Below are 27,018 nucleotides of genomic sequence, written 5' to 3'. Positions count from 1 at the left end.
CAGCTCTGCTGAAGGGGGAGGAGGTGCGTCGGTGTGTACATGCGTGTGTACGCACCACACCACGCTGCCCTCCACACCAGTGGTGTTTTCACCCTCGGAGCTTAACTCGCGTAGTGCGACGGGGCAGGGGCAGAAGGGGGCACGGAGAACCCCACCAGGCGAGTCGGCTGCTGCTGCATGTGGTGGCAGCTCTTTGGGAAATTTTACAGGCTTTCGTCAGTGATAATAAATAGTAGGTAATGGCCCGTGCGTTACCTTCTGCAAGGCAGCATCCGAGAGATTCTTTTTTTATAGTGCTGTTCCTCTAGATGCTTTAAAGTTTGTGTTTTTGAGAAGCAACCAACACTTCAATCAGCTCCTCCATTAACACTGACTTTAAAAGGACTTGGCACTTTTATGAGAAAAAGGATCCTGCTTGATTTTAGCTCAAAATATTTGCTGGGTGATTTCTAAAAGAAGAAAGCTTGTAAAAACATGTTCGATTTATAGTTTGGTGAGACATGCCAGGACTTTTTGAGGCCAGGTGAAGATTAATCTGTCAGCATTTTGCCACTGTCCTGGGAATTCACAACATGTGCCACCACGTTGTGTGCCTGCAGGACGCCGAAGGGGATCGTTCCTGGGTTAGGTTTCCCGGCTCAGACAACAGCATGAACATCTTGCCAATAGACTGAGACCTACACTGACCTACAATAGCATTATATAAGCAGTCACTTTAATAAATGTAGAAGGTCTATCTGAGTATCATGCGATAAAATTATGCCCCGTGCAGAGGGCCAGTGCAAATCTGGGCACAGAGTTAAGCCCTCAGTATGGTGCATAATGGAATTAGGGCAGATTTCTACAGGAAGATGGCATACTCCTAATCTAAAAGCTGTTTTCAAAATGAAGGACACCAGAATTACTTCGCATGAACAAACTGTTTTCTCTAACCACCTGCTCAGAACCAGCTGAACTGCTTTCACGGGTGTTTTCCATAAAAGGCAGGCACCTGATATTAAGATTTTGAGCCCAAAGGAGTAAATTACAGCAGCATGTCAAGCAAATGAATACCAGATTTTGTAGTGGGATATGTGAGGAAGCCTTAGCAGATGGCATTGCTAGCCCTACTGCTGACACATACTTATTTTGATGTGTTTCTGGCATCTTATATGTCTGTTCTGTCTTGTGAACACTCTTTCTACCCACTCTACTCTCCCGATTCCTTCCACCTTCCAGCAGTTTTTCTCTCTGTAATTAATACTAAGATAAGGTCACAAGAACTACCTAGATTTTTGAGTTCTGGTTTCCAGTTTTGACTTTAATCTCTTGACTACCATAATTTTCCTTCTCTCTCTTCAATGTTGTGATTGAATTTGGATGCTTAGCTCATGCTTTAATGGTCTACAAATGAGCCTGGAAATCTTAAAAGAACAGGTGAGCATAAGTATTTCCTATATTCTTGGTTCCTGCTTTTGTTGGAACAATTTATGCTTTTGAAACTCATCTTTTTAATGTTAATTTGACATTTCCATTTCTGCTAACTAAAAAGGTTAGAGGAAGAATAAATAAAATATGAAAGACTGAAAAAAATAGCTTCAGTTTTTCAAATTTCAAACAAAGCAAAGTAATAAGCTTGTGTAAAATATGCTATTCTTATTTCATAAACTGGCTTTCTTATGACTCTTTAACATACGCATATCTCATAATTGTTGGAACCAGACATACTGTCAACACAGAGATGTTATTCAAAATTTCAGAATCATTCAACCAGTATAAATTTCTCTCCATAAGTCCATGTGTAGGAGTTGCAAATCATAGAAACTAAGTTCTCAGAGATAGGTTTTGTCTCTTATCCTCATTCCTGCTGCTAGAGTCACATAGCAAGTTATGACAAGGGGCTGCATCTGGATTTTATTTGAACCTCTTACTGATAATATATGGCCCCGCATCATTTTTACGCTATGCAGAAACACTGGTGCTCACTTTTAGGCACCAAATAAGGAGCAAAGTTTTTTTCTGAAATAAGCGTTTTGTTGCCACTAAAAGAAGTGGGCTCCCCTGTCGCCTGGCTGCTGATTCCCAAACCTTCACTGCTTCCTTGTACGTGCTGGCAAAAGCTTTTTTGCAGTCACACAGGAGCCGATTTGGCTGGAAAATAATCCTTTTTCCCCCCAAGTGTTAGTTTTCCGCTGTTTCCCTTCCCCAGCCCAGCGTACCACATGGTCCTGCAGGCTCCTGAGCGGGGCAGGAGGGAACAAATGGCCTCTGAGCCTGCTTCTCTCCGTGGCCCTGCCAGTTGGGCCTGCCGAAAGAGTTCAGTGACCTGCAGTCGAGGAGGAACGATCAGCATCTGCAGATGGCAACTCAGGACACCCAGGCTCCTTCCTTAGGGGCATCAGTTAAGGTCTTTAACCCAGAAGGCAAGAATCCGTCTCTCAGCACCCAGAAAGCACGCCAGGGAGCCCGGGAAAAGAGAAGCGCTAGAGCCCACCCAGGCCAGGGAAGACGTCGGGGCAGCACTAGTGGCATGTGTCCTTTGCAGTCTGGGAAACGTTCGGTCAGGAGAGTTTTGGCCACACTGTGCTGGGAATGTTAAAAAGCAGATACCAGGCTTGTTGATGGAGATTAGACAGAACAGGCTGCAGCAAAGGAATATTTGCTGCACTGCCTTGTTTTAATATTAGAAGAGAACCCACAAAGAGATTATCCAGCCTGCACCCTTTGCACATGCTATACCTCCCAATTAAAGCAAACATGTTATTTTAATATATGGTTTGATTTACTGTTTAGGGTTCTTAGCTGTGTTTTGATATGTTTTAAGGAAATCCGTGGCAGCATTGGATCCTTCATTGGTAACAAGGTACCAAAACTTTGGGTAAGGTCAATATAAATGAGGCACTTGGAAGCCTGGCATAATGATAAAACTGCCTCAGACGATTGTTACCAGAACTCATTGCTGGTCATGCAAGTGTCACCAAGGGCTTCGTAAGGCGTGGATTGCACTTGCCTTGTGTATCTTAGGTTTGCATTGCTTGAAGGCAACAGCATTTGCTCGGTGTGCGCAGAATTCCCTGTCATAGTGAGCTGCATCACAGAAAATAGATTTCCTGCATATTATTGTCAGAATCAAGATACTTCACAGCATGACTCTGTTGGCTGTCCTCTCTCCTCACAGTTACTCCTTCTTATCTTTCTTTGTAACAGCAATTGTTCATTGTTTCCAAAACAAAGCATATAGGAGTGTGTCTCCTTCACTTCTCTTTTCTCCAAGCTCTAAAGTCATCATAGCATCTTTTGCCTGATTGGGAAGATGGGAAGCATTGAAAGAATCTAAAAAATACAGAGGGTATTTTCTACATCAGCTTTGGGGCCTCTGTCTTCATGGCAGTCACTCTTATTTATTACACTACTCTTCTGTTTTCAGGAAGAAAAGATGATCTTAAATAATATAACTTAGAAGACCATTACTGGATATATCCTGAGCTGAGATTTTTTTTTAACCAAGCTGATACCTATTTCAACTCTTTGTTGTTTCTATAAAAATTAATTTGTTAAAGAGTGTTGTGTGATTGCCTGGACACTATCAGATGTGATACATGTGTTGCTTACCTTTTCAGAAGAAATAGGAGCAGTTGGAGAGATGGAGGATTTTAATGCTTCTTAAGTCACTGACATTTTCCTATTTTTAAATTATCTGCCAGCTAACAGAAGCTGCTAAAGCACATTAAAATAATCAGTATTATTTGAATTTCTGTTGTCTTGGATCTGACTCGGTGCTGTGCTAGGTGTGCACTTATTAGCTAGTCATACATCCTAATAACCATATCTTGTCCAGACATAGCAGAAGTTGGTTTGCATGTTATTCCTGGGGAAAACAATGATGGCTCACACTGTTCAGTATAATGTTGTCCGGATTCTGACGTAAACAAGGTGAACAGAAACACTGAAATTCTCCATAAACTGAAATCTTTGGGGAAGATTTGAATGCCGATTTGAGCATTAAATGGCCCCTATTTAGTTTGACTATTCCCTTGGTAGATCGGTCTTTCTATGCTTGGTACTGTAACACAATAGTGAGTGTTGCAAAGTAGACAGATATAAGCTAGATAGCCTCTCTAGGCATAGTTATTTTCTCCTAAGCATAACAAAAGTGCAATTAATAATTATAAGTGCGTTTCATGGACTCTGCAATGGTGAGCAATGCCTGAACCACTCATTCTCTCTCAGCCTTCCTGCTTTCAGCCAGATACGCCTTACTATCCAAGTTAATCAAATTGTTGATCACTTAGGTGAGACAGCTTATGTGCCAAAAGAACCGTGAGGGTAGTTGTAATCTGTGAAGCCAAATCTAAACAGTCCAGGCAGGATAGCCTATGAATGAGCAGCAAGTGCTGGAAGGTGGTGACCGTTAAAGCTCCACCACTTGAAGAAGCAGATCTTTGTTGGTTGCTTGAAGTTACAAACCATGGGACTCACATACAAGAGATTTCTTTATGGTACCTTGGGATCAATCAGTCCTTTCTTAATAAAGAATCAGTGAGAAATAGTGGAATGCAGGGAGGACTTTACCTTTTAATTTGCAGTTTAAGCAAAAACTTTACATAGAGAAAGTGAAAAACTATTATGAGACTGCTCTAGTGTTACTTTTAACCTGGCTATAAAAGGAGGGTGCTGAGATCACATGAAGGGCCTTGCTCAGAGACTTCCTACTCAGATTTTCAGACCATAGGTCATGTTCTGTTCTTAATAATATAATATATGCCTTGCTAAAGCCAGCAGGATTGCAAGTTAAGAAAAATTTGTCTCTAGAGATGCAAATAAGCATCCAAGCTTGAAGTGCTGAACTAAGCTTTCAGATAGTCTGAGGTTAGTCCAACACTGTTACCGGTGTTCAGCACTAATGAACATCTCCTAAGGAGGTGCTTTTAGTACAAATAGTGTCGTTCTCGTGGTAGATTCTTTACTGCAAATGTTTTAGGAGATAGCGAGTTTCTTTACTGTCTACAAAGTTGAACATTAGCTGCCGGTGTAAACCCATCAGACTCTTTAGGATAGTTCCGATCTCAAAGTTAATGATGAAATGCAAATATTACAGGCTTTTCAGGATTAATTGCCTTCTCAGACATTGCAGTAGGTGCAAATAAGTCTCAACATACTCTACTTTGTTTAGAATTTTTTTACCATCTACTCGTATATTTCCTCTGTCAGGAGCCTTTGGGGATCTTCTGGTCTTTTGCCATAGCTTTTGCTTATCTGTTGTGTTTGTTGAACGTCAAGCTTTCACAGAAAAGATTTTGCTCTTTCTTTTTATCTATTTTCACTAAAAAATTATTTTGTAGATACACGGAATCACAAGGATTGGATCAATTCAAAGAACCAATATTTGTTCCAGATTAATTTTTTGTCTGTTTTTATATGGCTTATGTATAAGCCTAGGCTGATTCTTAAGACAAATGCCAGTTTGTGTATCTTTACTTTCTGACTTGAAACCCGGTAAAAATATTACATGTGGCTGTAATACAGAAGAATTGGTGTAATATAATTCAGTTGAATAACCACATGTGTATATCCGTGCCTGTAGCGTGGACTTTTCTGTTCACAGACCAGGTATATACTGCTGAAATCTTATTTTCTTTCTTAGAAATATTCAGTTTATCTCCTGCTGTAGCTTCTGGCCTCTCTCATGGTCAGTCAAATCCTCCGTCAAGTGTTTGTTTCACCAAGTAAGGTAGCGGGAACAGCTGGCCCCCACGGCGCGGTTTATTTTGTGTGTGTGCTCTTGCGCGTGCTGTGGAGCTGTCTCTCACTCTCCAGACTTGGAAACAACTTTGAATCTCCTACACTTGACATCAGCTTGGCACCGAGCAGTCATTCCTTACTGGCTTGGAACCCGCTGCTAATCACGCAGGGCTGCTTGGTTTGGGACGAGACAACAACCACCACTGCGCAGAGCTGCTGTGCGTGTCTCTCGCCGCCGCCTCGGTGGGAGAGGAGAGCGTGGGGCAGGCAGGGTCTGTCCGAAGGGGAGCGGGGGCAAGGCGCCCCTCCACGCTCGGCCGACATTGAAATCGTGCTGCTATTTCAGACGCCCGCAACGCCAGAGCACCGGTCAGCCAAAAGCAGATGGGGGAGGCGTGCAAATAGAGAGCCGATGTATTTACCCGGGAAAAAATCAAAGTATTTTTTCTCACTAAAAAGTGCGACAAAAAACGAGGCAAGATTTTAAAACAGAAAGGTTAAGCAGGGAAAAAAGCAATTTGGGGCTAAACTTTATACAAACTTTATATAAGTTGCCAATCGAAGATTTCAGTTTGCTGGTAACTCTCCAGTCTCACTGTCACTGACTAGCAAACACATAGGGCACAGTTCGCAGTGACAAGGTAAATACATCTGTCAGTGCTTGTGTCCCCAGCAAGCCACTGGCGTCCGTCGCCCGTTTGCCATTTACAGACAGGTCTGCCAACGCCTCTCATAAAGAAATCTCTGCGGTATATAAACAATCAAAAAATTTAGCCTCATTTTTCGTATCTTTTCAGCAGTTGCTTTCTGTAATATGAGTTTAAAAACAGGCAGCTCTCAAATGTAGGTATTTTTACAGTTTACAGTTCGTCGCTTTGTTTTCTTTCTGGATGCTTTTTTTCTTGTTGTTCTTTTTCCTTTTTTTTCCTGCCTGTTTCCGCCTACTTATTCTCGGCTGCCTCTAGCTCACGTAACAGCTTTAGTGACTGAAAATACAGGCGTATTTAAAGGTTAGATTAGGGGTTCAGCACTATAAATCTGAAATTCTGAAACCGTCTCTGACAAATCCAGTTGAAACACAGGCCACTATATAGTCATCTCACTTTTCCAAATTTGTTTTGGCTCTGGAGGGCCACCAAGATTTAGCATTTATTTAAATAAACCGAGACAGTATGATAATCAAGGATTAGATCTAAGTAAAAGGGTGACATTTCCACAAGTTCACTCTTGTTGCTGAAAAAAAAGCTTTTAGCATTTAGCTTAAAATCAGGTGTTTGCATCTGTTTTTTGCCCTAATACTTTCTAATTCTAGTCTTACCATACAGCCTCTCTGTTTTCTTACATTATATCAGTAAATCCACAGACATTTCATTTACATGGCTAAGAAAAATCACAACTGGCAAAATCTCCCAAGCTGTTTCTATGTATTGCAGCTGAGACTGTCTTGGACTTCTGTGAGCAATAAAAAAAATTTACAGCTGATAAAAATCAGTAGGGATGAGGACCTGACAGTTTGTACCGTGGCAAACTCCACATTTAGTATTATGAGGAAAACATGGACTTCCTAAATGTGGGAGTTTAAATTTGCAAATAAACTTACTGTTCTAGAAACAAAAATGGATGTTTATATACACAGATAGTATGTCTGAAGATGTTGTTCGTGTGTCTCTGCTGTAAGTATGCAGAAATTAAATGTACGGTCTAATAGTGCTATGATTGTTCCTTTTCTTATCCTAAAGCTACCTAAATGTAATTTTTAAAAAATCCAAAGGTCCTTCAGAAATGGCATAATAAAAATGAAAATGTGAATAATTTTTAAGAGCTTTTTAAATCTTACATACTTCTTAATCATAAAATTATCAACCTGCAAACCAATGGGGATGTGGAACAAACCTGCAAAAAATGAGTGTATATAGGAAGTTAGAGAATAATTTTCTACCCAAAATTAAACTGGATCTGGGCTCGGTTTCATTTCTCTCTTACACTTGGGTAAATCCAATTCACCTGTTGATGTTGACTGAACAGCATCAATTAGGGAGTTTTTCACTGAAACAGCCATTTGCTGAAATAAAACTAAGTGTCATCATATGACTCAGTGATGCTTTCACGTTAATTTCCATCCTCCTTACTATTTCTACTTATTGTTAAGAAAGTACCTTTAAAGATAAAGCCTCCTGCATTCACATGTTTTTCTGATTCCCTGTAGAGGCACTGAATGAATCACTTAATCACATGTGCTTTATTTATATCGTAAATGTAGTTTTGGTCCTTTTGTATAATTACAGCTTGTGGTTGTAGCTGAGAAAATGGTGCAATTATAACATTATTCTTAAGACCTGAGTAGAGACCTCTCTCTGCTACTGTGCAGGGGTGTAGATGGGATCATAGTTGCTGCAGCCATAGTCAAAATGCATAAATCTGGCTAAACGCAGCCAAGTGACCTGTGGGCTGTTGTAAGCCATATTTTCCATTACAAAGGCGTTGGAGCAAAGTCAACAGAGCAACCCCTGGCTTAAATGTTGCATTTATTGGTATCCACAAAATACGCAGAGAGATGATGAGGCAAAAATGAAGAGAACCCGAAAAGCTGGGCCAGAAGCAAGGTGACGTGATCACTGTCAGAGATGAAGGATTCTGCAACATCTGCCTTAAGGCTTTCCAGAGTTACAGGGCCTGAAGGCAGGAAAGGTATATCTAGTAGTAGTACCTGGTGTCAGTCTATAGCAGATGTAGTAATGATTAATTAGAAACCTGAATGTAAATGGAGTTTCCTAACTGACTGGCAACACAGTGTCTGAGACATTAGAGCAGGTCGGTGACGCTAGAAATTTCGAAGTAATCATTTTGACGTTGACAACTGTTTTTCCTTCGCACTTTTCAAGCTCAGCTGGGGTTCACCTAATGAACCTCTCTTCCCCTGTTTTCCTACTGCAAAACGCAGAAAAATGCACATGGCATAATAATTTTAGGGGAGTTATGTGTCACCTTGAATGAGGCGACATACAAAGCAATTACTGTGTGTTAAATGACCAGAACCTGCTGACTTTAAGTATGTTTTGGAAAGCTTAATAGAGAGGAGAAGCAAGTACTATTATAGATGATATATGAGCATTTTTTTGACAGATCTGTGTTTCTTTGATTGTTTTAAAGCATCTTTGGGTGTATGTTTATTGGCAGCGTCTATTAATCTTTCGTTAATCTACATAAATAATGAGTGCTGTATTGCTTCTGCATCAGTGTCACTCAGTCACTGGGAATGACCTCCTCGGCACAGTACCCTTAAAGTCCGTGCTTTTGTCGGAAGTGGAGTCGTCTTAGGCATGCTGAAGACTCATGTGGTACCAGTAACTCTAGATACTTAGGTTGGTCTTTAGGTGACTTGAATGTTTGCGCTTTGTTTTGAGCAGTGAGGAAATGGCTGTGTTTTCAAAAGAAAAAAATGAGGGCTTCCCTCTGCATTCCTCCTATGTTTATTTGAAAAGACTAGTTTGTGAAAAGACATTGGAGGAAGACAGGAAACAAGGCAAGTGAGAAAACCCATTTTTTGTAGTGATCAAACTTGATCTCTTCTAACCCCACTGGTCTTTAATTCCATGAGTTCAAGCGTATTTCAAGTGCTGAGGAGAGCAGACCCTCACCACCTTTCTCTGTGACTCCTATCTAACTAAGCTCTGATCAGACTGACATGGCTCGATTCTCACAAAAAGGCAGCGCATGATAGAGAAAGTTGAGTTCAGCAGAGGATACGTAAAACTTAAATCATTTTTGGCAGTCTGTCAGAAAAAAAGAGATTTCCTTCATAAATCTGCGCATTGTGCTTTTGAACGCAATTGTTTTGTCCAAGTTTCTTATGCACGCGGATCGCTAAATGCAGAATGAATCTGGAAGCATACCTCAGGCCACTCGCTATGCAGAAGATCACAAAATTCTTTCAGGCTCACAGCCAGACTGCAGAAATGAAAACTGAAGGAAAATATGTATTATTCTGTTAAGTTCAGCTCCTCTCTGAGTCATGAATACTCCCTGTTTGTGTGTTCTCTAGTGCTTTGTTCATCCTAGTGTTAAATGTCCACTGCTTCTCTGGGGTTTGTTTTTCTACTCTTAATGTAATTCCATCTGCCTAATGTGATCATCATGATTTCTCTCTCTTTTGGTATTTACATCGTCCTGAATTTCGCAGTAAGTTAAAATGTGTCCAGCTCAGCAGTTTTCCTGTTTTGGGCAGAACATCAGATACTCCATGTTTGTAAATTTAAATGTGTTGTATATATTTCCTTTCTTATGCAAGAGTCAAGCTGGGGTCCAAAGCATATATGACTAGTCACATTCTTGAGAACTGCTTGATACTCTGGCTGTTGGGGGGGGGGGGGTTTAAGGAAAACTTGTTTGTTAATTTAGCTGGGTTTTTTTACATGATATATCACGTTATTGGCTTCATTTCAGACCATTAAAAGTGAGAGAAAAAAAGAGATCATTGCTTTAGAAATACTATTAAAGGAAAAAATTCTAATAAGTCTATAATACCTCTACATAAGTAGGGGGACAAAATTTGTCACACTCATTTTCCTTTTGAAAACCATTAAAAAAGGATGCTCTTAGAAGAAAAATGCAAAGCTACAAAGTTTCAGGTTCTTGCTAAGTCTGAGGATACACTGAGCAGAAAACAATACTTTCTTCTTCTCTAGTTTGTTTTTTAAATTTCATTGGATATTCCTTGAAGTTGGTAACTCTTAGCTCATGATTCATTGTAATAATAAAGCTCTGAATTACTGAACAAATAAACATCTTGGCTGCAGCAATAAATCAGACACTCTAAAAAGCACAGGAGAAATACCCTATGCCAGAAAGTTCTAAAATACTCAAATTGATGCAGTCTTCTCTGTGACCCAAGGAAAGTTATTATGGCCCAGATATGGGGAAAAAAAGTGAAAATACCATGTAAGCCACTGTCTTTTTCTCATTCTCTGTGCAAAGATGAACTTGGGCATTTTTCACCTGAAATAAAAAATATTTGAAGAATCTGTGTTCAGCTATTCAAAGCATATATAGGTTTCAGTTCTCCTTATAACTGATCAGAGTATGATAACTAAATCCCCAGATGGCTCTGAAAACTCATCATCTTTTTTTCTGTAAACATCCCCTTGTTGTGAGAGGTCAATCTTGTAGCAGGACTTCTCGGAGGAGTCTCTAAATGGCAGATCAGTGGTGCCCTTTGGAGTTGCACTCCAGATGTGGAAGGTTATGAATGATCCTCTTAATAACAACCTCTGGAAGTTTTTTCTCTTCCTAGTTCTTGCGTTGATATGTGTTGATCGTAATAAGGAACATCTCTCTGGACTGAAGAAGATTGCTCCTGGGAATTTCCTCCAAATACATTCAGATAGACAGTCAAAACTGACATTTTTTCCTTCTCTAATGACTAAAAACAGCACCAAATTCCAACACTTCAAATTTTGTGAAATGGAGATTGTTGAGATTGCATCTCATTAAAATCTCCGTAGAATACAGAGTAGGATTTTTCCAACTATTATATGCAAGCGTTATTCCCCACAAAACAGGCAGTCATTATTTTGAAGAAAGGTTAAAATCTGCAGAAGCCAGAAGTAGCTTGAAGCAACAACAAGTTCAAGAATTTACATTTAATTCTGGTCTCACAATAGCAGTGTGAATTAGAAGGAACAAAGGTCAAGAACAAGCACAGATTGAGGGCCAGTATCTTCATGAGTTACTTCATTCGAATGTAACGAGGGTGTGGAGTGGGAATAAATAACAAGAAACATCAGGATGGATTTGTGCATAACAAGCACTGTTTTGATGATGAAATACAGAGTTTGGGACATAGTGTCATTGGTAATTGATAATACACAGCTGTGTCTGTCTAATGGAACCTGGCAAATCCATGGCCCTGCTTTTATGGAGCATTGGTTCTACTGAACCTATTGACTGAAATCTTGTTAGATTTGTAAGGAAGACTCCAATATTTCTATTGAGTTGTCATTATTCTGCAGACGTCCTTAAAGAGAGGTGCATTGTAATATTTTCTTTAATTACGATTTCCTCTGCCTTGCCACTTGAACTGCCCTCGTCACTGCCTGCTTGCTCCCCCAATCTCTCAGATGATCCCTGAAGTATACAATTTCTTCTCTACATATCAGGATATTTACATACCAGACCAAGTAATTGTCATCTTTACTATTTAAACTGAGTGATAGTGTGATTGCATCTTTATGTCACCGTAACATTTCATTTACAAATTGTCAGTATTATGTTTCTTCTTCCTTCACCTCGTCTTTTGCTGCTCTTTTCTGTCTTCCTCTTATTACACATCCCATTTGTGTTCTCTCATACGTTTCTTTCCAAATAGATCATCATCTTTTTCATCTTTTTTCCTGTTTCTTTGTCCATCTTTATCTTGTATTCCATGCTTTTGTTCCCTTCTGCCCACTTCCACTGCGTGTTAGCTGTGCTTTGACTTTTGTTTTGTAAAAACACTCTCCATATTGTTCGCACATTGGCACTTCTGTTGTTTGCTTTTCTAACCCTACTGTGTAACTATTTGCTGCCACCTCACGCGGCTTCGCTAGTATTGCATCTGTCACGCACATCTGGTGTGGGCGTGCTGGATCCTCAGCAGGCTGCTTCTCCACTTCGCTGGGTGCTTCTGAATGTCTCCCGGAGCCCAAGACTGGATCACCCCTTTTCCTGAAGCCAGACCAAAACATCGATATCATGTGTGAATACTCATTAAAAAACTGTCAGACTGCCCGTCTGCACAGCTTCTTTTTTGTAGGAAACGGGCTAATGTTAAAACAAGGCAAATAAGTAGTCAGATTTAGCCAAGGCTGTCGTGATGTGTCCTTTCATGACTCTTACATGAAGGTAGTTGTAAAACTGCAGTTCACAAAATAGGATTCATAACCTAACAGTCTTACCCCCAGACTCTCCAACTGTCGTCTTCTTGAAGTTTGGGGAGCTATGCCTGTCAACTTGGAATTGGATTTGTGAGTGCCAGATTATACTTCAGCTTGTACTTCTGGAGAAACCTCAGTTCTGGTTTTGAGCGCTCCATTTTCAGCAGGAAGGTGACAGCTTCCTCAAGGCTGTGTCTGAGAACCTCTGGTGGGACAACCCAGTACTCTCACAACTGAGTGGCTTATGAAGCAGTGGGTTTGCAATTAAACAGCTCTTACCTTTGGACTGGGCTTCAGACTGGAAATGACTACTAGATGTACAGGAGAAAGAAGACTGTTGGGGGTAATGTTGTCAGTACTGTAGAAGTTGCTTTCTGTAGAAAGGGCATGGAAAACCTTTCGTGATGTTTGTTTACTGCACGTACTGTTTTCTGATGTGACCTCATTCATGCTTCCAGTAAGAGTGCAACTTTCCTCATATGCCCTAGCAAGTAATGTTAGGCAATATTGAACATCTATAGCCATGACAGTAAGACATAAAAGCATTACTCAGTATTATTTTTATATACTCTTTCTTGAAAATGTAATTGCATTTTGAGCTAGAAGTATGTGATCAATTGGAATTGTGTTTATTACATTAACTGCCTTTCATTTACAAATATGGTGTCCTCCATCTCCACTTGCCTTTATACGTAGGCAGGCTAGTTTTTGTGGCCTGCATATAACAGAATTATGTGATTCCACCACAGCATATAGGCAGATATGAAAGCATATGCCAAAAAAGCTTGGGACATAGCACATATCCACATCCTTGCTAATCCCTGTACCGTCTCATAGGCAGTAGTACTAAGTAATGTTGCAGACAACATCATTGTTTTTCCCACAATTCTGAGCTTTAACTGGTTAATTTTCTTGTGTACCTGAGCAGCATCATGTGCCTTATCGACACCATTTCTGCAAGCCACAGCAACTTCTGTTTTTATGGACATTTAGTAGCACAGAGCACATGGGAGAACAGAACAGCCGTTGGATTGTGGTGCCGTGGAATAGATCTGCTTCTGCAAGGCTCTCATTCTTTTCACTATATCCATCTCACAAAGACAAAAAGAAGTTTGTTCTGAAAGAGAATAACTGTCTATTGCCTCTCTGTTGTTCAGTGCTATCAAACTTCAGAATGTTTTTTTTTTTTTCATGAACTATGTTGCAGAGTTGTTAAAAATTACTTCTGGCATTCCCCAAAACTGTGTGCCCAGCCCCTATCTGTTATGCAGGGATGCCGATGTATCATTGCTCTAAGTAGTAGTCACTAAAACAGTCTTAATGCAGTGGTTAAAACATATCACTACTGCTGTAGGCAAGCCCTAGGAAAGCATCACTATTTATCAAGAACCATTACAATATTTAGACTAATTCCATAGGCAAAATACTGTCTTACACAGCATTTCCCTTCAGTTCACCTAGCAATATAGTATCCATTTTAGAGTTGCTAAACTTTACTTTCTTTCTGTTGAGTAGGTCACGTAAAAGGATCTCACTCATTACTGACATGAAAGAAATTCTTTTTCCCCAAAAGTTCTTCCAAAACTTTGCTACTGGCCATTCATGGCAAGGGTGTACCTAGATCAGAAGTCAGATTAGGAAGCAACCTGATTAAGGAAGTGACCTTGTTGTTGTTGTGTCTGCCTACTGCATCCCACTTCCCATATGTGTGATGTCTGTTAATATATTAGTACTAGACTGGACCTAAAAATGTCATCCACTGACAGCAAATATTGTCCATTTTGCTGTGCAATTTGAAAGAATCAGAACTTCCTGGTACCAGTAATAGAAATTATCCTGCTCTTATTAAAGTAAATTGCCCAACATTTGTTGAGCTTAGTGGATTCAGGAGCAGATCCTAATTGACAGAGCATTCAATTTCAATGTACTGATTTGAGCTACAGCAAAAAACACTCCAGTTTTTCATAACTGTTTCCAATTTTAGATGTAGTTCTGCTACTTTTCCATCTCTCTATTATGCTCTACCAATGACGCATTGTGTATGATTTGAGAGTTGATCATTTGAAGATATATACTGTTACATAAGGTTTCCTCTATCGTTGATTTTCAATTAGAACACGTTATTGTAAGTATAAGTTTGTTCTAAGTTTGATAGGTATCATAAGTTCTGATAACTGACAATTTTACATAAACCTTTTAAAATTACCACAACCAGAAATACTTCATTGTGTTCAGCAAAAAATATTCTCTTTCTTCATATACTGATTAAGTTAGTTTAGTGATCAAGTTAGCTTGATTTTTTTCTATCATCATTATGAATTTACCTAGGCCATACTAGTAGGAGACGTTTCTTCACAACTCTGCTGTTGTTGTCGCAGAGCTATTAGAGCTCTGGCAGCAGTAGGGCTTTCCTCAAGGTGACAATAACCTTTGGTATTTAACAATTGCTGTTTTAAACTCATGGCCAGCTCCCTTTAAAGTTAGATTTTATTAGCGGGACTTTTAAACAAAATGGTACCTAAGACAAACTCCAACTCAGGGAAAATTGCTCTGTAAAAGAGTTAGCCTTCTGAGAACTCTAGCTTGTCTTTAAGACTTTTTTGTTTTACAGTCCATCTGAAGGTTAAGTTCTGTAAACTACAGTTACAGTATTCTGTTTTTAATGATTATATATATCATTGAAACTACACGAAATGGAAAACTGCAGGCTGATGACCTACAGACAAATGTAAGAAGAAGAGATGGTACATCTGCATTCCTGATTCTTTCCGTAAACCACACTATTGTTTCAGCTACTGTGTTGGCACAGTTTATTCAAGCTGAGCCAGAGTTTAGACCGTAGCTAATCTGTGGTCATAACAAAATGAAAGCAGAATGGGAAGAGATTTTACTCCTTTGCAGCGTGGTTGTGGTAGCGTAACATTTCACCTTCCACTGAACCCTAAGGCGGGACTCACTTTCCTTTCAAACTTTTCTATCAAACTTTCTTAGCAGTCATAGTGGAAGCCACAGATTTTCTAGTCCTTTTCCATATTTTCTGCCATTGAATTTGAATATTTAGCCAAGTGTAAGAGATTGCAAACTAGTCCCATATGCAGTGTCTCGAATGCAGTGATTGTTTTTGTTCATGACAATCTGACCAGAATTTATTTGATCGGGTAGGAAAACAGCAAGTATATATCCATGTTTTGTTTTGCTTTTCCAGTCTATTTTAAATCTCAGTTTGACAGCCTTTACTTCAGTAGCCTGCTGCTTTTATGCCTAAATGCATTCCACCGAGCTATTATGTTCATTTATCACATTCTAGTACAGTTTGTTCAGGAGGTGGAGCTCACACAGAGTCCCATAAAATGTTGATAATTGATTTGGGGGGGAAATAAGGAGTTCAGGAGATCTACCCCAAGAGTGCCAAGCATTAAACAAGTCAATTTGACAAAAGTTTCCTCCAGTCTGTCACAACGACCTGCTGTTTTGAAAGCTGAAAATTTGGCACACAAACTGGAAACAATCAATTGGAAGGTAATTTTCTTTACAAATGGAAGTAGTCATAAAATACAAAAATACAAATTATAAAACACTAAACTAGGAGTATCTGAATTGTAGACAAATCTGTTCCCTGCTGAAAAATTCTTGGGCCTGTTGAAGGAACATCTGTCCAGACAAAGGAATAAGAGTCTTGTCATGAGAAAGCAGACAAAAAAGTGGGACTTCAGGAATACATTCCTCTAAAGTTAGGGTGTAAGGGACCACATCTTAATCTGTATTCTGTGTGAATTGCTAATCCTGTCCTGTCCTGTTATCCTAGTAACTGATGCTAATTCTGGCTGCATTATAATCCATTTTTCTAGAAGAGTTTATCTATTTTATAGTCATTAATTTAGCTCAAATATAAAGCTGGTGAGTTCAACTGAGTTCATTATTAAGATATAATAGAGCCTAAATCTAAACTCCTGCTCAATCTCCCAAAGTGTAAGTGAAGTTTGATTCCAGCTGTTATTCAATCATGTTAAGAAGTGATTGTGTGACTTTACACCTGGAGATGAGGACATGATCTGCATGGACTTTAAATATTTTGTGTCCTAGTTACAATACAGTGCAAGCATCAGTAGAAATATTCTAATTTAGGAGGGTTTTTCAGTATATCATTTTCTTAAATTCTTACCTGTTTCAGTGAAATTGTCTATATTTGTTCTTGGTTCACATAGCTGAGGATAGAAACAGGAAAAACCATAACATATACTTCTGTGCACATTATCTGTTTATAGAAGAAGGGAGAGACTCGTCTTCTTGATTATAGGTATTATGAAATTGAGGCAATTTTACTCATGCCTCTGAAGTAGGTGCACAAAATTTCATTTCTTTTTCTTTGTTTTGCTTTTAAACAAGGGTTTGATTTTGCATTAAATAGAAAATAAAGGTAAAGTTTGAAAGCCGGAACATTCATGAATTTTAAAAATGATAAATATAATAGTGTTCTTGAATCTCTTATTCTGTTTTCTTGTGGCTGCATATTATAGTAGTTCGTAATTCCATGATCATGTGTTTTTTACCATAGGATTTTTACCAGGTAAAAATTTATTTGAAGAATGATGTAAAAATATGTAAAAACTCAGATCAAGGTCAGCCAAAAGTATTTGGGGATTTTATGCCTAAGCTGTCAAACACTGAATACCATACCATACAAAACAATGCACAATAGTCAAAATGTTTTATTTCGGTGTTTTCTGAAAAAGAACAATTTGATCTATTTGCTGCAATATTTCAGTTCAATTTTTTTTTCAATTTAAAAAAGAAATTTCTTTAAAGTTCAGTAAAAGGGAACTTGCTGGCTAAGAAATAGTAAAAATCCTGTTTGTTTAAATCTTTTAATCAAACATCAGTTATTTTAGGTTGACAAGAAAAAAACGAAATGCTTTTTTGGTTTAGCTGCCAAACTTGCAAAATCTCTTATTTACACACTTCTGTTTAGGCCTTGTTCAATGTCCAAAGTGTTAAATGAGGCAATGATATGGAGCGAGCATATCAGAAGTTCGTAGTATTCATATGTTAGTTACTGTTAGTTGCTGTGGGTGGTTGGCAGTGTAGAATGTAAGGGGGACGGTCTGAACCATTAAGCTAAAGAAATACAAATTGTTCTGTCGTTCAGTGTCTGTAGTCTATATAGAGTCAGTGTGCTGTAAGACTCTGCATGCGGGAATCCTCATACATAGGAGGAAGCATCTGTATTGTGTGGATACTTTCTTCAATTTTGAGTGTCTAATATTTTGTACCAAATATTTACAGTTGTGATATTGCAAAGATATTTGCAAAGAACTTCACATGCACAATACAGTAGCATTGTGTTCCTCACTGGCCAGGGATCATTCCACCTATCATAAACACTCAACTCATGTCTAAATTTTAGGTGCCTAATGGAGAAATTTTTTTAGTAAATGATTATGTTTCCCAGCTAGTCAGTGAAAGGAGGTAGCCACCTCCATGTGCATATGGCGTCCCTCTGGAAACCTTTACAGGCTAAATAGGAAATACTGGTATTTTAGGATGCCTGCTTCATTAAACCATTAGACCATTAAAAATCAGGAAAAAGTTAGGTACCTACTGTGGGAGCAATGAATCATACCTGCAGTTTTTGGTTTTATTTTTTTCACAAGGATTGACAAGGTTGACTAATTGTACCGGCCATTTCATGGTCCTACGTCATTTCAGTTTTGACAAAGAATAGAAATTATGAACATAGAAGCAACACATGGCACAACAGGCACATGCTTAGAGCTGCCCTTATCTCTCTTAGAGCAAGGTTATATCTACACAGTGTAGTGTAGGCAAACCTGAACTCAGTTCAAGGTAGCTACACTGAGTTAGCCCTGCAGAGCCTGATACATTGCAAAACTGCTTAGCTGGGTAAATACTTAAGCTGTAGTTAGTCTAATGGTGAGCTCTAGAGTACCACAGTTTCTTTAAAGCAAATGCTGGGCTAATTCGGGTATGTCTGTACTGAACTACAGCCACAGTGTTGACGTATCCCCACTCTGTGTATGAGGCTATTGCTAATTTGGCCTTTACAGGTATAGTCACCTAGATATATGCATGTAAGGGGATTTTAAATCTTGCCTCATTGTACATAAGTGGTTGAAAGAAAAAGGTAATTGCTCGTAAGAATGTCAAGTTTCATTTTAATGGCGTGCTAGTCTGGTTTATGTATTTAAGTCTCATTCTGTCCCCTGCCATTTTTCATGACAGATCTTCTGCGATGGCCACAAATCAGCAAGTGCAGATCACCTGAACTGGAGACATTTTCATGTTATTGGACTGATGGAAATTTTTATAATCTAACTGGTCCAGGAACAATACAACTGTTGTATATGAAAAGGTAATAAAATAAAAAGAACAAAAGAATGAAAGAACAGAAGAAAGAGAGAAGTCATTTATTTAGATATGCCTGTTATCTCATTGCTTTCTTGCTATGATATGAAACATACTGTGTTTTAAGGGCATAAAATTGTGTTTTAAATGCGTATTTTTCAATGTTAGAATTCTTTGTTAATTATAAAGCCTTTTGCAGTGACCAGTGTTACTTGGGAGACAATTAAGAAAACATTCTTAATAAATATAGGTCCATGTTGCAGAATCAAATTTGAACACTGTATGGCTTGGGAAGGGAGTTTTAATATGGAACTTCAGCTTATTTCTTATCGACCTAACATGCAGCTGTGAGATTCATTATGTCTCTGCGTTATGTATGTGGATTTTGGATCCAAGCCCCTCTCAAATTTTTATTAAAGTTTTATGTAAGCTTCATTGATCAAATAGTAGTTTAAATTCCGAATGTGTATGTCCAGGAGGTCTGCTCTGAGACTGTGGATTATGTTTTATTGAGTCCTGTTGAATTAAATAGCTTAGATTCACATTTTACTTAAGCAAAGTGAGTAGCCTGAAAGAGGACATACATACTGGTTCTTAAGGACAAAACTCTCTTGTTCACATGAACTAGAGGTGGATGTGAATTCATGTTCCAACTAATGTACTGGTTTTCATGCTTTTTTAAACCTTCCACTAGTGGTGATACATTTGCTTAGCAAACTTAAGCTTAATGGCAAGGCTTGCTTTCTTAGTTACTTTTCCTGGACCTCTCAGAAATAAAGGGATTCAAGATAAAAAACACTGTTTAAGTGTAAATGATTTGCTGACAGTTGTCAGTGGCAAGCACCAAGAGAGTACAAACTTTAAAAATTAATTAAACTGCAATAAAGCAGTGCCACATAAGTTGAACAGATCAGGTATTTCATCTTTGCCCCAGAAATAAGCATACTGTGATAAAAGTTGTGAACTGAACATCCACTTTGAAAATATTTTATGTTGTGTAAACAGCATTTAAGGCTCAGGACACAAGTGTATCACCTAACTCAGTCTCATACGTAACACAGGCGATATTATCTCATAACACCTTCATCAAGTCCTGACTTTGGCAGAGCTACAGCATTTCTTTTAGAAAAGTGTCTAGTCTCATCAGACAACTGCAAGACCTGTGCCTAGTGGCGTGAATGCTCTTCCGTCAGTTTATGTAGCATCTACATTTCAAATTTTGGTTCTTAAACAGCCACTCAAATATTGAAGGGCTGTACTCTGTATCAGCCTAATCTGCCTGTGCAGCTTGAATGGCTCTTAGTAAGAAGAAACATTTTCGTTATACTTTTTTAAAAATAAGACTGTTATTTCTCCAACATCTAACAGTATGTTTGTAAAGATCCCTATGCAGTCTATATCTGGTCTGAGAGTAGTGTTAGAGATGAACAACAGCAACAGTAGATCTATTCACTCTGAGATTTGTTTTTCTAAAGTGATTTTAGAAACACTGAGTAAACATCTGTCACTTTTCCTGTAGAATATTTCTAACAATCTGGTCTTTCCCATTTTGCTTTAATTGAAGACATTTTGGGGTTTGGACCTGCTAGATAGTTTCAGCTTGGCCCTCTGAAAATGACAATATATAGTAGCAGTGTTTCTCAGTCTGAGAATTCAAACCACTCTTTATGCCTCTGCTAGGTTCTCTCTTTTAAGAGGTTAAATGATTTATATGAATGTGATATTCTTGTTGCAATTCTTTAATTTACAAATAACATGAATTTCTGAACAAAGTCAGAATGGAAAAACATAAGTAGTTTCTTCACTAGTAGTTCCAAGCCTGTGTCTTAGACGTCCTGTATCCCAAGGAGCTCAGCCCTTCCTCACTCACAGCACTGTATCTCTCTTCCCTGCTATGGTGTGCAGTTCTCCATTGGTTTGCGCCATGGCACTTGCGGCATCCACCCTCGGGCACTTGCCTATGTGACCCTTCAATACCCCAGTGCCTGCATACTCATTCAGTTCCTCAGGGAAACTCCCTCCCCTGGGTTTAGCTTTGCAGGTTGCAGTACTGATCGGCCTGACGGACTGCCTTCCAGTGTTTCAGATCTCGTTATGTAGATAAGCATCTTGTTGCAATTTAATTTAGCCTGAACAGCAGTTGCTTAAAATATTACCTCTGACTGTTCCTTCAGCAGTGCCATCCAAGCCATGGAAATGCCACTAATAGTACATGAGAACCTAGACACATCTATGCAGGTAGCTTGGATAATGGTTTGGCTTCATTGTAAATCACGATAAATATTGACATGCATTTCTCACTTCCATACAAGTTACGACTTACCAACAATGTGTCTTGTAACATCTATAATTTATGTCTTATGAAATCTATAAATCTCTCTCTCATTTATATTATGTTTCTATTGTCATTCTAGGAATGATGAAGACTGGAAAGAATGTCCTGATTATATCACTGCAGGAGAAAATAGCTGTTATTTCAACACATCTTACACCTCTATTTGGATACCATATTGTGTTAAGCTTGCCAATAAAGATGAAGTATTTGATGAAAAATGTTTCAGTGTTGATGAAATAGGTATGCTTCCATTTTGCATTTTAACTCTATATTTTTATACCACAATAGGTATGGTTCTGTAAGCTTTCTTATTATTCATACTGTATTTAAATTCTCCCTCTTGGGAAGGTTAGTTTTAAAAAATATAATGTACAGAAAAGGATTTGGTTTTGTAACATGTGTAATGTGATCCACACCAGAAAGTATTGCCCAGGATGAAAGAATGCTAAAAGGATAAAAGTAAATGTGTGGTTTCTCTTTATGAATACCAGTGGTTGCTCAAATGTATGCAGATGAGTTTGTCTTTGCTGTCAGTCCAGGCCCTTTCTAATGGATGCTACACACCCTGTTCTGTATGAGCAAGGAAGGTGTCACAAAATCTTGATTCTGCAAAGTTCTGGAACCAAAGAAGTTTTTGTTTCTGAATCAGCACTAGTCTGCAGAATCGGCATGTCTAGCATTTCTAAGCTGGAGCTTATATTTATTGCCATATGAATTGTGACTGTCCTTCAACTTTCTGGACACTATTGTTTGTTCAGATCAGTGATGTACACACCTGCAATTAACACTTTATTCCTGCAAGTGACTAGAATTCCCACTGCTCCCTTTTCTTCAGCTCAACAAAATTACAATCATTTTTCAGATACTGTACTTTATCAATGAGCTTCTACATTGTTTTTGAAGTAGTTACAAAATATGTAACTGCAATTATTGTTTTTATTCATAATCGGAACTCTAAATTTAAATTTACAAAATTAAATTTTGATGGACAATTGTTTATGTCTCAGTGTTTTGTAAGCCGCTATTGGAAAATACAGCATAATAGGTAATACATTCTTAGTCTTTATTAGTCATTCGGATAAGATTTACAGAGAGCGTGTCTGCCTGCAATGGCAGGATGACTTCTTATTACCAAACTTTTAGTGACTGTGTCATTAATTCATAGGATTAGATGCTAATCAGCAAATGTGTGGTTAATATGCTTTTTAAGTCCTGAAATCATTTAGCAGTGTGTAGCAAGAATGGTCATTTTACATTGAAAACTGGCTGTTTTATTCCAAATACTCTGTTTAAACAGTACTACCTGATCCCCCTGTCCACCTTAACTGGACTCTGCTAAATACTAGTCAGACTGGGATCCATGGGGATATCCAAGTAAGATGGGATCCACCACCAACAGCAGATGTTCAGAAGGGATGGATTACTCTGGAGTATGAATTGCAGTACAAAGAAGTTAATGAGACAAAATGGAAGGAGGTATGAAGCAAATACTTGTTACGTAAAAGTAGTACAGTGCAGGCTTGTTCTGTCCCTAACACTTTCGTACTATTATGAAAAGTAACAGGTTTGTAATTGCTAATTAGATGATACCTTAAGTCTTAAACAATATACCTGTATTCTTCTGAAGTTTTCTGGGAAATATCATAACTTTACATGTCCAGATAGTTGGCATGCAGGTTAATAATACCAGACCTTGAGATCCCTGTGTTAGATTAGAAAGTATAGTAATAGTCAGATGTATACAAGTTTTTCAAGGATAAAATATTTCTCTATTGGTTTCCTAAATCTCAGCTATTTGAAACAGTGCATGCTATATTTAATAGTGGGAATAGGTATTTTATTCTTGGAAAATGTCACAGTGTCAGTGCAGATTTTCCAAGGCGTCTGTAAAATTCTGGTATTTACGGATATGGTTTCAAAAGATTAAAAGAAATTACTTATAATTTAAAATTCGATACAGTAAGCAAATGCAAACAATGCAACATAGATAAAACATATAGGTTTCATACAAGAAAGCAATGTGAAAAATGTGTCTATAAAGATAGGACATGAAAAAATTAAATGTTTATACTCCACATCTTTAAGTTTGCTTTTGAAGATCACTAACCTCTCATGAAGTTAGTTTTCCTATTACAGGCAAAAAATTGTACCCAGCTTACCTGAATGTCTAGGCTAAGTGTCAGAGTGTTGCAGAATATTTGGATATGGGGACTTCTTCCTAAACATCAGTTCAGTGAAATAAGAACATCATTTCAGAGTAGAACCCTTCTTTTATCATCTTATTAATAGGAACTGAGTTAACTGACAGAAGGAAAGCAGATAACTCTTAAAAATTTGTCTTAATTTATAAAAGGCAAATTTACCAACTGACACATTTATAGTCAAGCTGATTTGTTGGCCTTCATTTGTGGAAGACCTTCGACCCCTTCTCACCTCTGATCCTTTTCAATGCTAACATTTTCTGTTTATTTTATTTTTTATTAGTAAGTCTATAGTCAAGCAGGACCTGTAAAGTCTATAACTTTTTCCTAACTTTTTCCTCATCTGAATCTCTTTCTATACTGACTTAGGCTGAACTTGTTTACTGTATACCTTATATATTTTAAAGCCTACTAAGGGGTAAAGTTTAGGCAATAAATCAATACTCCTTAAGAACAACTTGAAAGCCTGCAGGGGTTTTGTATGAGACTTACAAAAGAAGATGGCATAGAGGTATCGCTTTAAAAATGCCTGGTCTTGATTTTTTCATAAGCCTTTAGCTATCAATCATATAAATACCCTAATAAATCTCTTTGCTTGCTCCATTACCATCAGTAATTTCAGTATACCTCAAAAATACTTCTTCTCGGGAGCGCAAAGACTTGAAGTTCACTCTTTCTTCTTTCAGAAAACCATGAAGGAATTGCTGAATGCTGTACTTGCCTCAAGAAAATAGTATCACAGATTATGTTGTATTGGGGCTGTATTATTGTATATCATCAGGACTTGCAGCTTACACAGCATGGCATAATTCTTTGCAAAACTATCAATTAGAACACAAAAATGAAATTTCTAGACAAAATTCTGGTCTGGACTAAGAAAATAGCAAAACTCCTAATGGCAACAGTAGAGCCATAATTTCACTCTTTGCATTCCTTTCTGCAGATATCTTCTAAAATGAATGTTGAAGCAGTAAAGAGGCACTATTGATGGACATCCAGTGCAAAGTTATATTTTCCATAATTAAATTACTAGTTTTATACACAAAGGATAATCTCTGACTACTTAAATATGTCATAATGCTTTCTACATATAACTGATAGAAAAATGAATTTATGGTACTTACCAAATCAGACTTGTTTGTAATTTCATTTTAGGTGCTTTGGGATGAACCTGTTTGGTATTTCATGTACATCATAGCTGCTTCCTTCAATCCATTTGATAATTGAAAGTAGATAACTTACATATTGATAGAGGGATAAAATATTATTTAATTAATAAAGTACTGCAACAGTAAGTCATAGTGCTGAAAGAATCAAAATTATTTCCTGAGCAACTTCCTAAAACAATAAAATCCCCATTGTCATTTAGTCACTGTTCATGAGACAGAGCCAAATTTAATCTAGTTTACGCTTTGAAAAGCTTTTGCTATTGTTACTAGCTCTTTGTTGAGTATCTTTTTAAAATTCTACTCTTATCGTGTAGTGTTGCCCATTTCATTCACTAGACTAAAAGTCTACCCCTCTTTCGTCAGTGCGAGTTTGCTAATTATGAGTGGCAATAGTTATACAGTCTCTGTGAGGCCGTTGTGTTCTTCTAATAAGGTGTGAAAACTCGCTTGTCATATGAACAACAGTGAAGAGCGATGATCTAGAAGTGAAGTGACTAACAATGAAATGCCTAAAAATGTATACAAAATAGGGAATCTTGAAAGTCTAATTTTCCTCTAGTATTTATCATATTTTAGATTGGGTTGATCTTTTGATTTATTTACAAAAAAATACAGGCCCAAATCTACCTGATGTGGGATGACATTGATGATCACAAGTCAGTCCTCAGTGAAGACCACTGGACTAGAGAGGACTCACTGCTGGCTATCTTATCTTGTTGTATTTTTGCTGGAAAAGGTCAATTTTACATTGCAGTGAAGTATTCTTAGGGCAGCAAAGCATGATGTACCGACTGCAGAGCTGAAGTCTATAGCTACATCTGTACAGCACTGTGACTGAGCTGATCAGCCTTCCTGAGGGGCAGGGCGGATTGCTTGGGGGGTGCCAACCCTGCATTAGATAGACAGCCTGCTCTCCCCATGGAGTACTGTGCTGTATGGGTGCCCCACCTCATGCTGCACCCACCCTTTGCGCTCTGAACCGTGCCCCGGTACAGCGCTTCTCCCAGTTTTCACTGTTCTTTCCACCAGGGGCAGTTAAAGCCAGTGGTTCGCTTGCGGCGTTGGCTGCTGCATCTGGGCCAGACTCTGCCTCCAGTGCTGCTGCCCCAGTGGGCACCCTCAGTGCCCTGGGGGCTCTGGCCTGCTGCTGACAAACAGTTGCTTTGTTTTCACCCCCTCTCTCAGGGACTAGACTCACACAAGCTGGGCAATTGCACAGCTCAGCATCACACCAGATTTGTCGCGTTTCCATAGTCTGAACAGTATGGTAGTCACAGGCATAACAGTGTGCACTAACTAAACCACGTGCAGCAGGGTCCAGCAGCCCAGCAGTCTGATTCCAAGCTCCCTTTCAGATACTTTACATGCATTTCCTATGTGCTGTCATTCATTTTTATTGGTTATCTTTTATCGTGTGTCTCTCATCCAGTTTTTAATTGATTTGATCCATATGACACATGCTATTCCTTAGTAGCACCTTCTATTCAGTTCATGCTGTACCTTCTTCAGTCTATATGTCTTGCACCATCCAGGTGTCTTATGTAAACCTTTGTTAGTCCGTTGATGAATTAGAGATATCCTGCCTATTAATCAATTATCTGGTTTTTTAGCAACTCTAGCAAGTTCAGGTCATTTCAGTTACACAGCTGCAGTAATTATACTTCATATTTTTCAGGTCTCCATTTCAGCCTGTATACTGCCCTTTCCACGTGCTTTGGCCATTATCTGGGGTACATACAACTTTATGTGGCCTAGCATGTCATCCCTGTCATAAGAATCTACTTTGTCTCAATAAAAAGCATCTAGTGTAAAAATTTAGTGTACTATTTCTTTGTGGCTTCACAGCATGAAATAAGTAAAATGGGCTAGTGGGTTAGTGTAGATTGTATTCCCTCCCTGCCACTTTCCAGCTGGATCGCCTTCAACACTATAAAAACTTCTGTGATGCAGAGCAATATTTCTCCAGTATCTTGCTCTGAACCACTGGCAGAGAAAAGGAATCTGTGATCACTGCCTCTTGCAAAATCTGACTGATTAGCACTCAAAACACTTCAATTTAGAGGTGTTAAGGATCACAAGTACTCCACAGATCATAGCAACCATCAGAATGTGTTTCATGTTGTAGGTCATGCAGGTACAGTAATAGTAGGATTGCATTGTTGAACCTTCTTTTAAGTCCCCAAGGGCTATTGTTTTCCAGCTGTTTTAACTCCTAGCTCATGATCATTTTTGCCAGTATTATCCTTGATTCTGAAATGAAAGTAGAATATAACATCTGCCAGGTGTATTTATATTTTGTTCACATTTTCCTTATTTTT

The 27,018-nt window shown here is 38.4% G+C and overlaps 1 protein-coding gene across 5 annotated transcripts in view; it reads left to right on the top strand.

Annotated features, from left to right (window-relative positions):
- LOC112992471 (growth hormone receptor) overlaps positions 1 to 27,018 on the top strand; it is a 137,449-nt gene that overhangs the window by 101,440 nt on the left and 8,991 nt on the right. For all 5 annotated transcript variants that reach the window (XM_064502367.1, XM_064502368.1, XM_064502369.1 and 2 more), the window contains exons 4-6: positions 18,873 to 19,002; positions 21,410 to 21,570; positions 22,628 to 22,806. In XM_064502367.1, the coding sequence (XP_064358437.1) occupies positions 18,873 to 19,002; positions 21,410 to 21,570; positions 22,628 to 22,806 (470 nt within the window). The remainder of the gene's footprint in view (positions 1 to 18,872; positions 19,003 to 21,409; positions 21,571 to 22,627; positions 22,807 to 27,018) is intronic.

Source organism: Dromaius novaehollandiae, chromosome Z (genome assembly GCF_036370855.1).
Source record: "Dromaius novaehollandiae isolate bDroNov1 chromosome Z, bDroNov1.hap1, whole genome shotgun sequence".
Lineage (NCBI taxonomy): Eukaryota > Metazoa > Chordata > Aves > Casuariiformes > Dromaiidae > Dromaius > Dromaius novaehollandiae.
Note: the sequence above shows the minus strand (reverse complement) of the source record. Positions and strands in the feature narration are given on the sequence as shown.